Source organism: Bacillus rossius, chromosome 1, assembly GCF_032445375.1.
Source record: "Bacillus rossius redtenbacheri isolate Brsri chromosome 1, Brsri_v3, whole genome shotgun sequence".
NCBI lineage: Eukaryota > Metazoa > Arthropoda > Insecta > Phasmatodea > Bacillidae > Bacillus > Bacillus rossius.
This window is the reverse complement of record NC_086330.1, coordinates 104,801,869-104,816,965: the sequence shown is the minus strand read 5'-3', so window position 1 is coordinate 104,816,965 and position 15,097 is coordinate 104,801,869. Positions and strand designations below refer to the sequence as shown.

General features: G+C 34.3%; 1 protein-coding gene across 11 annotated transcripts; it reads left to right on the top strand.

Moving 5' to 3' along the window:
* Positions 1 to 839: 839 nt before the first annotated feature.
* On the top strand, positions 840 to 13,577 carry LOC134541397 (uncharacterized). Of its 11 annotated transcripts, none has more exons than XM_063384831.1 (4): positions 840 to 1,044; positions 6,378 to 6,750; positions 11,661 to 11,795; positions 13,164 to 13,577. In XM_063384831.1, exons 1-4 carry the CDS (start codon positions 1,029 to 1,031, stop codon positions 13,480 to 13,482), a joined length of 843 nt encoding a protein of 280 aa, XP_063240901.1. In that variant the 5' UTR covers positions 840 to 1,028; the 3' UTR covers positions 13,483 to 13,577. The 11 variants fall into 11 exon arrangements, 2 of the variants coding, with proteins under 2 accessions (XP_063240901.1, XP_063240893.1); XR_010076628.1 differs by having other exon boundaries at positions 941 to 1,044; positions 6,378 to 6,572; XR_010076632.1 differs by having other exon boundaries at positions 1,035 to 1,250.
* Positions 13,578 to 15,097: the final 1,520 nt, after the last annotated feature.

Genomic DNA, 15,097 nt, shown 5'->3' with positions numbered 1-15,097 from the left:
CAAAACTTATTAGGTAATATGTCTTTAACAAAACATATCCGTTTAACTTTAGAAACTTATTTCAAAATACAAAAAAAATAAATAAACTTTGTCTAAAGCCCTAACATATGATTCCGACATTTAAGCCATAGAATAAACACTATTGGACACCAATCGTCATTGAACATTCATTCTAAAAAAAAAAAAGAAGTAGATATCGATGAGAAACTAACAGTATAAAATACTGCTGTAAGACAATGGAGGTAAAGCGTTTTCATGATTTCCGACCAAGGTCTAAAAAGTACGAAAGTACTATTCAGTTTCCTTTAAAACTATAAGGCTTCCGTTAATGTTATTGCCGTATTAAAATATTTAATTTTGACTTCCATAATTCCTCTTGCCATAGTCTGGAACCCTGCCAGGTGTGTAGATTAATGTGCTAGAAAAAGTGAAAGGCCTCCTGAAAATTATACACCTGCAGACGATGACGTAAAATAGTATATACCGACAAAAAGAAATGCGTATATGTAACTTCGTAAACAAGCTTAGAACAGACACCATTTCTGTTTGTTGAAACTGCTGCGAAAATTTCACATTCATTGGCCATGTAAATTCCCAAAAGTTTATAGATAAATCCCCTTGACAACGAGGGCCACTTTTGTAATATGTAATGACAGTGTGGTTTGATATTGTATCAATGATAATCCGATTAGTGCCACATCACAATATACTTATGTGAAAATCTGGCTAGAAAATCTTGATTGACAAAATACGTTCATGTAGCATTTAAAATAAAGTTTTTAAAAATTTACATGGCTATGAATCATCAAATTTTTTGTGGTTATTTATTGTTAACTTGCCTTAAACTTTATTTTTTCATATTTTGTCCCAAAGTCACACCTTTGTTCTCATACAGCATGTGATGACGTCATGAACTCGCTAACGTTTACTCTAGGTTGCGCTATACTAGTTTGTTGTTAGCCATTTTGTGTGTATGGTGTGACCAATATCAGGAAACCTTAATGCTATTTAATTTGTAAACGGAAGCAATGGCTAGTGTGAAAGGTAATGTTGAGGTTTAAAATGATTAATATTTAATTAAATTTTGTAATTGTTTTCAACTTCTTTCCACAAATCTGTTATATGGTATAAAAAATGGTACAGAAAAGTGTGATTCCTATGTGCACTGTGTTTCTTCGTTACGAACAAATGTGATACTGTACGTTTAAGTTGCACCGTTGCACCTGTTCGGCAGTTGCTGTTCACTTCAAGTAACCCTTTTTAAAGCGTTTTTGCAAAAGTAACGCGCCATGTTCTAAAAACCGAATTTGTTTTTATCAACTAGGATTGATTGTCTGTAGCGATTTAATGGATGACATTTAGTGTAAACTTTTCACAATATAAATAATTTTCCAATTATTAACTGCAGTTTATACGGTTACAATTCGCAACTTATGCATTGATTTGGGTGATATATGTAAATGATTCTAATTATCTGCATATTTATGGTTGTTTAATTAAAATTTTAATTATTCAAATTGGAAAATTAATGTTTGTTTTATATTATGCTAGTATGTGCTTTATTCTTTAAGCAATTGTTTAATTTTTATTTTACTTTTTAAGCACCCTACAATGACTCACAGTGAGAGAATGAATAAAAGCTTGATGTTCTATTGAAATGGGAAGAGGAGATAAGGGGTGATTAGTTGAGAATGAGTCATGGATAGCATGCATGGGTGGGGGAAATGAGTACTCAGAGAAACCTCATCAGCCCACTGCAATATCCACGACATTTCCCTCATTCAAAAAATCTAGATTTGACTTTGTTGGAAATTGAACTGGAATCGGTAAATGATCTAACCACTCAACCAATGATGTGATACTCTAGTATACGTGTGAAATTTTATGAATGACAATTCTATGTTCGGAGTATGGTCATATAGATAGGTCTGGCAACTTCCTTGGTGTGTCTCGTCCACTTAGTGAAGCTCATGGTGGCCTGGGAAGTAACAACATTTAAGCTGAAATGGTGAGAGAGGATGCCTCGCTTTTATATTATGCCTGGTTGTAATGAAGGTTACAGCTCAAAACCGTAATGTTTCTGCTAAACCTTGAATTTTAAATCTCATACATAGTAATAAATAGGAATTTTGGGGGTTCATTATTTTTAATTAATCTGTTTTAATTCTGTGAAGTAATCCATTGCATTTGTCAGCTTTCCTTACAAGCATTACATGTGTTAAAATTTTGCAGCACCCATATGTGAGAGAAAGAAAAAATATGTTCTTAAAAAAAATTTAAATTCTAACATAATCAATTATTCTTTCAAATAGAATTTTTATTTTAAAATCACATTCTGGGCACAAAGTGCAATTTAAAAATGATAAAATATAAAAATAACATTCGTTCAAATAAGGAAGAGAAAATAATCCATTGATTATAATGCATCAAGATTTTTTTATGTGTAACAAAGCTCTTGAACATCCTACTAATATTATAAACGTGAAAGTTTGTAAGTATGGATGGATGGATGTTTGTTACTCTTTCACGTAAAAACTACTGAATGGATTTGAATGAAATTTAGCCTACAGCTAGCTTATAACCTGGATTAACACATAGACCCATATTAATATGAAATTCCATCTCTAAGGGAGTGAAAAAGTGATAATTTCATTTTATAACAGAAAAAATCATGTCATAGCCATACAAATAGTGAGTGAGTGTCATTTCTCTATGTCTGCCACACGATCATACACATAGTAAGGTCTTGCAAATTCATATTTTTCTCCTTGGTGAGACCAGTCCGCCTAGTGGAGCTCGCAGCGGCTAGCAAAATAAAGGTGCTAATAACAGTTTTGTTCTTAACTTCGTCAATAGATAGAGTTGCATTGAATTTTAAACACACCATCGTTTGATGCGTTTGTCATGTCTTTAATTTTCGTTTGTTTGTGCCGTATGCGTTCCTATACCATTCATCCGACTGCGATGAAATTTTGGTGATTTGTTATGCGCATGTCCATGAAGGTTACTGAGACGGTATAACTATTTTTCAATAGTTGGAGCACGAATCGTGTCAAAAAATGTGTTTATTTCATATTATATAGCGGCACTTCGTCTGTTTTTGTTGTATAAGTGCGCACGCATGACATAATTAATTTAAATATAAAAGAGATAGAGATAGAGTGATATATATATATATATATATATATAGTGAGATAGACGGAGAGATAAGTTAAGATAGAGCGAGGTATAGAGAATGAATTGGGTTAGATAAATATATATACCTATAGATGTATAGAGCTATATAGAGACTTAAATATAGAAGATATAGAGATAGTGGGAAGTATATATGTAGATATAAAGCAATAAATAGAGATAGAGAGATACATAGATGTAGGTATATAGATGTAGATAAAGATAAATATATATAGAGAATTGGATAGATGATTTGTATATGTGGAACTACTTCAAACATATTACAAATCAAAACTGAATGAGGCATTGCAATGCAGGCTGAACATTAGCTAGATAATGGAATCTTTTCAATATTAGTAATCTCTTATTTTTCAGCTTTTTTCTATATTGCTTTATAAAGTCTAAATTACATACAGACCAGGTAAATAACTATAAACTGGCAGAACAACGTCTGTCGGGATCTGAAAGTGATATAAATTAATTTTCACACTTGACATTCAAATTAAGAAGACAATTACTAACTACACCCTGTGTTCAGCCTGGGCAGCACCAGGTATTGCAGCTAGTAAAAGATAAAATTAACAGCAATACATGTTGACCTTAAGGTTATGACAAAACAAAATGCACTTTTGCTTACTGACATAAAAAAATAATTAACTAATCTAAAAATCACTTTGAAAGAATTACACTTTATTGAAGATTAACAATTTTTTAAATATGCAATTATCATGCTTTCCTATGGGAGATAACAGTTTGTTTGGGATCTGTATTATCAACAATTCAACTGACAACTACAGCAAAGTTACAGATTATTGCTATGCATTTAACTCATACACAGCTTCCAAATATGTCAATTAAAAATCTTAAACTGCATATTAAGTTTAAATTGAAACAGAGTTTTAAAAAAAATATGCCCACTTTTATACTAAACTCCTATTTAACACAATGTTAATAATGGGTATTACTTCTACTACTCCTACTACTACTTATCGAGTGCTTCGCTTCGATGTTTACTCCATTGATGTTCACCGCAAACGGTTTCTAGTACCAGCGTTGCCTAGTGAGGACAGCCATCTCAGTTTTATTAGGGGCTAGTTTGAGCTACGGCGTTTCAGCCAGTCGTTCAATCTCATCATTAGGTAGTCAAAGTTTTTGCTGCACGTCCTCAGGGCTGCTTGCAAGAATGATTCCCGCAATGTCGTCGGCGTAGCCGTTTAGGTGGGTGTCCCGTGCCATGTCCATCCTCAAAAGGCGACACTCGTCATAACCAAAACCATACCGATAGACCTCATGGCAAACAAACGACAAAGACTCCACGAGCGACGCACATATAAGGGCACCCTTGACGACTACTCCCGTCAACTCGAAAGGAAGCAGACCCTAAGAGAATGGCAAACTAGTTGGGAAAATGCGGACACAGGGAGATGGACAGCTAAACTTATCCCAGCACTCGAAACATGGTCTGACTGCAAACACGCAGTAACTAACTTCAACCTACCGCAACTACTCACAGGGAACGGACTGTTCGAGGCGTACTTGCATCGCATGGGGCTAGCAGACAGCCCTGTGTGCAAATACTGCCCAGCAAACACCGATGATGCCTGCCACACCTTCTTCCACTGCGGCAGATGGGAGACAGAAAGAACAGCGGCCGAAGAAACAATCAGAGCCAAAATGAGTCCAGGAAACATAATCCCCCTTATGAGCAGCTCTCCGCGGAACTGGGAGACAATAATGAGCTATGCCGAAGCAGTACTGAGAGCAAAGAAGCTTGAGAACTGACCAAGAAGAGCGCCTAGTCGCGTAACCTGGGCCAGGCTGAAGTAATGCAAAGCGGTTTCCGGTCTGGCCCCCTTCCTAAAAGAAGGGCAGAAAGAGAGGACTGTTTTTAGTCAGTAAAAATCTGACACTACCAACAATCCCACCTGTTGGTGTCTTTTGAAGATTTTTAAACCTCTCAAAAAAATTACTACCACCACCACTACTACCACCACCACTACCACTACCACTACCACTACCACCACCACCACCACCACCACCACCACCACCACCACCACCACCAACACCACCACCAACACCACCACCACTACTACCACCACCACCACCAACACCAACACCACTACTATTACTGCAACCACCATTAGTTCGCAAGCCGCCATGAGCTTCACTAAGCAGACTGAGAATGAAGGTAAGTTATTAGACTTATCTATATGACAGAGATCCTGAGATAATATGGGATCCAGAACCATGACTAAATAAAAAAAAATAGGTAGTCTTTTTATTGGTAAATTTGTAAATGCAGCATAACTATTAATCAAATTTTATATGTATGTATGGTAGCTATTTAGTTTTGCAGTTTGTTTCTCTCATAACTCATCAGCTACATCTGGCCATACTTTCTTTAAAAAAATTGAAAATTCATCATTTCTATACACTATTTTTTTTTTTTAAAGCTTTTTTAAGTCCATTGGTGACCAAGATATCATGCCATCTCTTTAAATGTTAAGCATTGTTCTTCAATACCTAGCGTCTGAAAATGTAATACTACTAAAAAAAAAAAAATAATGTAAATTTGGAAAGATCTGGGAACATTCGAGAACCACTAACCTTTGCTTTCAAGACCATCCTGCAAAGGTGCAGTTTTAATTCCAAAGGGATTTTAAATAACTGAATAGAGGGAGGGGTATAGAAACCTGGGATTTTAATGGAATTGCTAAAATGAAAAGTCTTCACATAGTCAAGTAACTTATAAATGAAAAAGGATCTAAAAATTAAGGCATGCTAATTTTAGTGTAAATGCTGCTAAATGTAGATGAGTGTGGCTGCCATATTTGCTTCAAAAATGTTAAGTAAATTTTATGTTGGAGGGTTGTGGAAGGCCATTGAGTTCATATTGATCTTGTGTGCAGCATGTTATGGAGTTTTGTTTTGTTCAAATGTAAAACAATTCTTTTGTCCCCTGTCACTTTCAAGTTTTTCATTCAGTATGTAGAAATAAATGGGTACTGCATTGTTTTGAAAGAGTTCTATTGTCATTTGCTATTGCACTGCATTGAGAAACATACTTGCAAATATCCCTCTTTCAGCTACCGGGTACTTACGTGGCATATGATATTTTGTTGGTAATCCTTTTCCATTACTTTTAATTGTAAGTACTGAAATTAAAAATATATAGTAAGAACCGTATGCAATTCATTTTTCAGGTGAGGCAAGTGCTGTGATCGATAAAGATTCAGAAGAACTGCATCTTATAACGTTACCTTCAGGGAAACCTTTTAAATTTTTGGTGCAGTCCACCGGCGGAGTTGACGTGAAGGAGGATAAAGCTGTTTGGGATCATTCTGCCACCAGGCTGTTGATTTCCGAGTATGACGAGAAGAAGCAAATGGTGGACAGTGGTAAGTTGAAGAGCCACAAGATTATGTGGAACTTGATAGCGGAGGAAATGTGTAAACAAGGCTACTCTTACAACAACTTGCAAGTCGAGAACAAGTGGAAGAGTCTGGACAGGGCGTTCAAGAAATATCTGTCTAGGAGGGAACTGACTGGGCGCACCAAAAAAGTACCTTTTTTCAAGTAAGTTTTGATTATCTAGCGGGCAGTTTGAACAAATAGTGACATGTTATTAAAACAGTGTACTCATTTCCAGCACCCCTGGCATGGCTATAATTTATGAGTAACAGTCTGTCTTCAAGTGGTTCGGAGCCCACTATTAGGGGACATTAACGCCCTGGTAAGGGACATAATTTACAAATATTTTGTTAATTTAATTCATAGCAAATGTTAAAAGTAATGTGATACACAAAGATCACATCTAGAGTTATGACCACATCAACATTGGGTTTTGAAAAGTTGTACATAAAATTATAGGGAGGGTGACTGGGTAAATTTTTTCCCCTGGGCATGTTGTTTCTCTAGATGGCTTTAAGGTGAATGCCATGGGAGATTCTAAGACAGTAGTATCTATGTATAACATTGCCTTTAATCTGCGACATAAAACCCTACCACCAACTTTTGTTCCCCTGAATTTATATAAAGTTCTACCTATTTGATAAGATGTATGGCAACTGAAATTGGCTTCTTTTAGTGTTTAACCATGGAGTCAAGAAGTTATAGAGTAGGTGTGTGCAATCTTTGCTGTGTTTACAAATTAAGTTAAAACTCAAATGACTGTTATTGGCTGGAAATGATACATATGTGCAAGTTAATTTTGCTAGGTGGATGAAATGAAACTAAATGTTATCCAAAAATATGGTAAAATGTGTATCGATAATACAAAAAGGAAATAAATCCCAAAATACGTAAGTATGAGTTGACTATATAGGTGTAAAAAAATCTAATCTCTTCCCACACTTAGTATACAATCAGGCTGCATCAATGTTATTTAGCTAATGTAATTATTGCTTTGATATTATGCATTTTGTGTGTGCATTATTTATGCTTTTAGAACATCATATGTAAATCATTTCGCATAATAGGCGATAAAATTCAAAATATCAAAACCTATATTTGTGATGCCTTTACTACTTCTGTACTCTGCAGGTTTCTTAATTTTTTTTCCTTTGGGGAAGGGGAAGATGGTATATACATATCAGTATTTTATACACACACACACACACACATATGAATATATACCCTTCACTTGACATATTATTCACAGTGCGTATTTCTCAGGAGCAGCTGCATTTACCAAGCACCCGCGTACATGCAGACATATTAATGTTGCGATTAGTATATTTCCATATTCTTTTCCGTTCTTCAGTTATTTCACTGTAAGAAGAGTTTTGGTTATAACAATTTTTGTACTTATCCATTTATTTTTTCCCCTTTGTAATGTTTTTTATCCCACAATATATCTAGTCTTAAATTTCTTCTGGAGCATGAGTTTCTTTGACTCCAACCGTATTTGTAAAACATTCTTTACAGGATTGTGAAGAGAAATATCGGTAGAACTGATAAATATTATTTATTGTAATTTTGGTTTTTAGAAGCGAGTATAAACTAATCAATATTTACCCACAGTTTTCTCAAATATGGTTTGATTTAACTATAGACTTCTAAAAAACTACAGAATCAAATTTCCTCGTTCATTTCATATGAAATATAATTCTAAATGTTACCAGCACCCTAATTCAAACAAAATAAATTTTTACTGATAAGTTAAGTTGGGGCAAGCAATTTAGTAGCACATATATTCAGAAATAAGGCGAGGAAATTTAAACTCGAATAAAATATTGCAAGGTCAACAGGTAAATGGAAAGTACTGACTAAACAAACAACTATGTATAATTAATAAAAACCCAAAACGTATATGAATTTACATGATCTGTGACAAAAAAAAAAATTGTATTTTTTACATGTAAATGCTGTGTGATTAACCTGTTTGTACAACTATAGGCACAACATAACGTTTCCACACTTATCATCAATTTATTCATTTAGGAAAATTAAATGAAGGTTGTAACTATCATTTGTTTATGTAATCTGAGTGGAATACCCCAAAATGCTAACTGACTTAAGAATCTACACCAGACAACCAGTCCATAACTTTTTAACTCCATATGTTTAACCTACCTTGGCTGGGTGCATGTAATGTCACAGGCTAATGACAATGTTGTTTTCAAATGTGGTAGATATACATTGACATTGTCCAGGACTATGTCCACTTGAGACAATGTGCCGCCACCTCCCTCTGTACCCATAACCTCCCTATCTACGTGTGCGTGTGAAGCGTGATGTGAGCCGGCATTGAAATAGCACACCATTAGCCTGGAGGATGCGAGGATTACCTCTAGGAGCAGTGCCACATTCCCATAAATACTTTTAAATATAACTTTGTAATATGTTTTCTTTATTTTCCGACGGCTCTGTTTCTTTTCATCTACAACAATCAATCTTTTATTAAATATCACTAATTCTATTGTACTCAGGCGGATTCGGACACCGCAGAACGCACCCCTGAGCAGCGAATCTATTATTTGCAAACTTTATAAACATTCAAATACAGTTATTTTGAAGGGTTTTTGAATGTAACTTAATTTGTTTTAATTATGTGAAGGGTTTTTATGTATAAGTTTCATAACATAAGCAGCACGTACGTAGTAACTAATGATGGTCATCATCATCAGTGAGGTGGAAAGAGACCTCATCAGTGGCTATTTTCTGATATCCGACCCAGTCCTCGACCATCACCTCCCGAGGTAGGAAGCAGCAGCACCCCGGGGACTTCATCGCTTGCTATCACTGTTACTTTTCTTTTGTTTTCTCACTTAAATATTTTAAATAGTTTTAGGATAATCTTCAGGGCATATACTTTGGAAGGTAGACTGTTTAGTTAATTAGTTTCAACTCATTTATTAAGAGATTTTTAAATTACAGCATGAGGAACTTGTCGGCCACAAGGGTGACCTACCACAACTATCCAGATTTATGCCGCGAGGTGGTTTTTATGTACAGTTATGATGAGAGAAGTGTAAAGTGATTGTGCTGAGTAATACATCGTGCCAAAATAGAGTTTCTCATGGATCGACTTCTGTAGCAGGCATGTGGGATGCCTTTAAGAGCCCACTCTTTGTGTTGGCGTGTCTGATGCTTAGAGCGGACCAGGTCTGGAAGAGCTGAGGAGATTTAAGTAGAGCGGTTCCACACACGGAAAACGTCATGACCCTGTTGAGTTATATGGTGGCACCTAGGCACACACTATTGACGTGTACATGCAGAATGTATAAGGTGTTAGAAAATTAATATACTGAAAGTGAATCCTCAACAGGATAACCAAAAATTAGGATGAACCAATCTAATCCCTAAACCTCAAATACCATCAAATTTTTAGTATTCAAAAGATTTGAAGAAAAATATTGGAGGAAGTGAAATTCAGAAATTCAATTACTAGCACATGTATAGTTTACAAAAACTTGTAATATGCTTGCCAACAGTATACATACTTTTAGGGCAGACACAAACACAAAAATGATATATTTAAAAAATGTTTCCTACTAAAATTCTGTCAGAATGTTTTTTGTACTTCAGGAAAAATTTTTTGGCCAAAATATACATAATTTTTATATCCTTAATTTATAAATAGTCCCTATGCTTTTTTATTTTAGAAATAATATATGGCTTAAATTTTTTATTAAACTTAAGTTTGTGTGTTTTTGCTCATATATAATTTAATTCCTGACTCTTGAGGCTTGAGTTTTTTATAAATCAAATTTGAGGCTCAGATATGAGAAAAAGTGGATACAACCGAAGTATTGCCAAAAATGTTTATTGAAACTCGAACCAACTTCAGTGCTGTGGTATTGGGGGGGGGGGGGGGGGGGTGAGGATGGGTGGTAACCACCCAAATACCTGAACCTATTAGGGCCCCACGCAAACTCTTACTATACTGATGCACCTTTTAAGTATTATGTTTGTCATTAAAATTATAGAATTCTTATTCATTATATTACGTAAACATAATATATTTGGATTTTACTAACACAAAATGGTTTTTATTGTTGTTAATTTTTGTGCTTTTAACATTGAAATAAATTAGCAAAAGTAAACCATGGTCAAAATTTAAGTTTCTTGTGGCTTAGAAACATTTATATTTAAGGAGTTAATTTTTAAAATTTTCTGGCAGCCCTTTTTTCTCCCAAAACTCCCATTCTATCAGTAAAGCCACTTTCCAAAATATTAGGGCTTTGCAAAAGTAAACGGCGAAGTCTAGGGCCACCACTGTGTGGTGTGGGGTATTTGGGGAAGGGAGGCTAATTATCCAATAAATTTATATGTACTGTGCCATAGGCAAAGTTTACAGCTTCCCTTTTTTGAGCCAATGGTTAGGATCTCGACAAGCATTGCATAGCAGAGCAAGAAATTGTGTCCGTCACCCAAGATGTGATATATGCACAAAAAAATTAAGTATATATATTTTTTCAGCAATAAGTAATATTTTTGTTGTGAATGGCTGTCTACTTGTGGTGTTGAAACATGGTTATTTTTGTGACAGAAATAACATTATTTCTAAAGTAAAAATATTTTAAGTTTTGTGGTTTGACATATAAATTTTTTGTTATTAAAATATTGATTATTAAAAATAAATTACCAGTTTCTAAGGTAGTAAGGGTTTCTTTAGCTTTATATGTTTATTTCCTGCATGCTTCATGCATTAAAAGCAGTAGTGGTAGGTTATTAGTTCTATAAACTAACTTTTTAAATGAATTAAACTTAGAATTCATATATACTTATTGTCCCCAATAGGTTGCCTCCTCTAACTGAAATCTGAGGTCATATGTGCTTCATTACTTCTGGCACATTGCTGACATCAGACATGAATGGATGATACTTTTATTTAATGTTAAAATATATATTTAATATATTTTGTTTATTTTTATGTTCATCAAAGAATTTAAACTAAGTTATGAAAAAACAAATAGAAACTAATTCTGCTTGGTTTTTGAAATCTTGCATGTCGGTAAAAAAATTATTACTTTTTACCCCAGGGAAATGATGGAAATTCATAAGCGACATCAGGACTTATATTCTTCAGTCGTGACAGAGCTGCAAGATGAAGATGTTGTAATGCACGAGGAAGTCGTCAATGACAGTGATGTTGAGACTCATGAAATGTCGTACAGGTAAAAAAAATTACATAATTATACAGAGGAATTTTTTTTTTAAGTTGGCTGTCTTTTATGTTACAAATTATCCTGTATTTTACTATTTCCAAACTTTGCAATTGTATGGTAACTTTTATAACCACCTCAGTATCTGTATTCTGAAATCCTTTTAATGTTTGTCTGATAATATTTTGTGAAAATCAAAAGGAAGCTGGATGCTTATGTCAATTTTATTTGATTTATAATATCAAGTGTGGCTATAGTTTGGCTTTTAATTTGTCATGTGTGCGAGTAATTTGTAGGTTATTAGGCTACCCTCTTATGACTTAGCTTCCATTTCCTGGTGGTTTGATTTCAAAACTTTTCTGCTTTATTTTATGTCATGTTAGCAAGTAAAGGTATGCTTTTAAATATTTCTTTGAGTACTGACTTTTAGGGTTTTAAATGACAGAAACATACCTGGTACTATTACTACTACTATGTACCTGTACAACATAGATTATATTAATTTGTGCTGACCAGTGGAGACATGTTGGAAAATTATTTAATAGGATGTGTGACCAACATAGTGTAATCCCACCCATTCCAACAAGCAGAACCAGGCGCTGCTCTAGGTTCATATCTCGGGGATAGAGATTGGTCATGGGCTGATTTCCTAAAGTTTCAGACTTACAGGAGAGGAGCTAGCTGTCAGAGCAGTGGTTCTGAAACTTTTTGAAGTCAGGCACATTTATAATCCTACAAATAATTGTAGCAGCACCATATACAAATTCCTGAGAAGTAGTTAAAAGTAATAAAGTAAAAAATATTAGAGGAGATAAAATGTTTTTAAAAAATTAAAAAATACCTTATGTTTATTCAGGCTTGTTTACAAACAATAAAGAGCATATATGTACAGCATCGTACAAAACTAAATCACTGTTCTATCAAACCCTGTAGAGTTGTGCAAATAACACATAATAATGATGTGTTAGCTGAGACTTGTTGAAAGCATGGTATTTTATGTTGAATATTCCTCACCTAATGTAATAGTCATAACTCATAAGTCAACCTGTGTGCTGTCTGCCACAGGATGCTGGTAGTGGGAAAGTGGCAGAGAATGAGGGGTGTGATTTGTATCGTATTATTTGGGGTGAGGGTGGGAGGGGGGGGGGGTTGCAGTGTGCCTCATTTCGTGTCTCTTTCTCATAGTTGTGTGATTAGACAGTTTCAGTTCTTTCTCGTTCAAGAAGAAAGAAATTTTCTGCATGACATAATCTTTGACATTCCTCATGTGATTTGGTGTTGTAGTAAGAAAATTTTCAAACTAGAGTTTGCTGTTAGAAAGAAAAAGGCACATTTTTAACAATTTTGTGGCTTATAAAAGCTCTTCTTTTTTTGTTTCAGTGAGTATCTGGAGCATGTGACACAGATAGAAGAAAACATAGTCGGCAATGGGGAAAGCATTGTCTTGACGAGCACAAGCCCTTCGAAAGAAACATACTCATTCCACCCTGACGACATAGAGAAGAGAGAACCACCACCTAAACTGAAAAGTGTGATATACGAAATCCGCCTTTTGAGAAAAAGTTTGATAGAGCAGAGGGAGGCAAGGTTGCAAGAAAAGAGAGACTTGGAGTTAAAGAAACTTAAGATAAAGGAAGCTATCTTTAAGCAGTTGAAAAGAAAAAATGATCTTTTGGAAGAATTACTAAAAAAACTATAATGTACTTTAGTGTTAGTATAAAACTGTTTCTCTTGCAAAATCAGTTTGTTTGATTCTTACATGTTTTGAAAATATAAATAATTTTTTAAAAACTAGTTTTTGTTCTGTACTGTGTATTGAGTTTTATTTTAAATACATTTTTTAACTGTACATTACATTCTACAGAATAGTTGAGAGTAAAATCCAAATAAAGTGTGGAAAATATAAATTTAAAACTGTCTTTAGCATTTAAAAAAATGGACTAGCAGTGAATTAAAAATATGTTTTATTTATTTTACTGAAGAAACTGGAGAATAGACTTTACTTTGTAATTAAAATTTAAAATGTGTAATAATTCAACACTGAAAAATGAAAAAGTAATGACTCATGCAAACTTTCTGTTGTACAAGCTTTTGCAATACATTAATATTTAAGTTTGAAACTAAATTGGTTCATTTGACGTTGCTTACTGTCAGAACCCGTCAGTACTTGTTCCACTCGTGGGTTATGGCAGCGAGCAGTGACACGGCCTGGCAGCAGGGTCGAGGGCAGCACCTGGTGTGACCACAGTGATGTGGGAGGACACTTGAGGGTCCCACTTACCTGACCAAAAATGTTCACAAAACTGAATTGAAACTAATGGTTTAGCTGAATGACTTCCAGCAACGCGGAAGTTCTGCCACAACTATTTTCATCATAGATGTACTAAGTGTAATATGAAAATTTGCAAAAGTGATGATAATCACAAAAACTTCCATGACTTTTTACACCCATGATATTACACAAAGTGAATATCTATTGAAAATATGTGTTGTAGAACAATAAATGCAAGGGAGGTGTATTCAAATTTTATAAATAGACATTAAAAGAAGTAATGATGAAAAACTTGAAAAATTAACGTGTGAAACCAAGGCTTAAGACCAATGAATCACAAAAAATAATTAAATAATTACAGATTTATAAACCCATACAGTTTCCTAACCCCATACAAATTGTCCTGAAAATGTGCGATTGTGAATTTTTTAATACTTATGAAAGTACATTTGATATTTACAATGAAAAACATGGGGCATTTATACATGAGTGGTTCACCTAAGTCACTAACAATTTTATTGCACTGCAGATGATCTGAACTGTTGTGTGAGTTTTCTCAACAGCATCTTCTCCCTACACTATTGCATGTGCCCCACATTTTTGGTTTTAAATGTTACAGGTATTTTCATAGGTATTAAAAATTCACAATCACAAATTTCTGGATAATCTGTAATCTGGCTAGGAATCTGAATGGGGTTATAAATTTGTATGGGGCTAGGAGAAATTATTTTATACTTTTTAGTCAGTTTTAAAAATGTGGTATATTAACAATTTTTTTTAATAATTTTTTATATATATATATATATATATTTTTTTTAGTCTTGTGTGATTTTTAACATTTTGATTGGAGCAGTCGGTGATGTAAGCATCGCCTGCATAGTGCTGAGTCATGCATCCTGCAAAACTGTTGGACTCATAGCCTAACGCCACGAATCGGCTAGTCTGTGCTCTCATTTTAGATTCAAAAAGAAGTATTAAAATTGAAGTTTTTTTTACAAAAATATTTTGCACTCTTAAGAGTGAAATTAGACTCTTAAAAGAA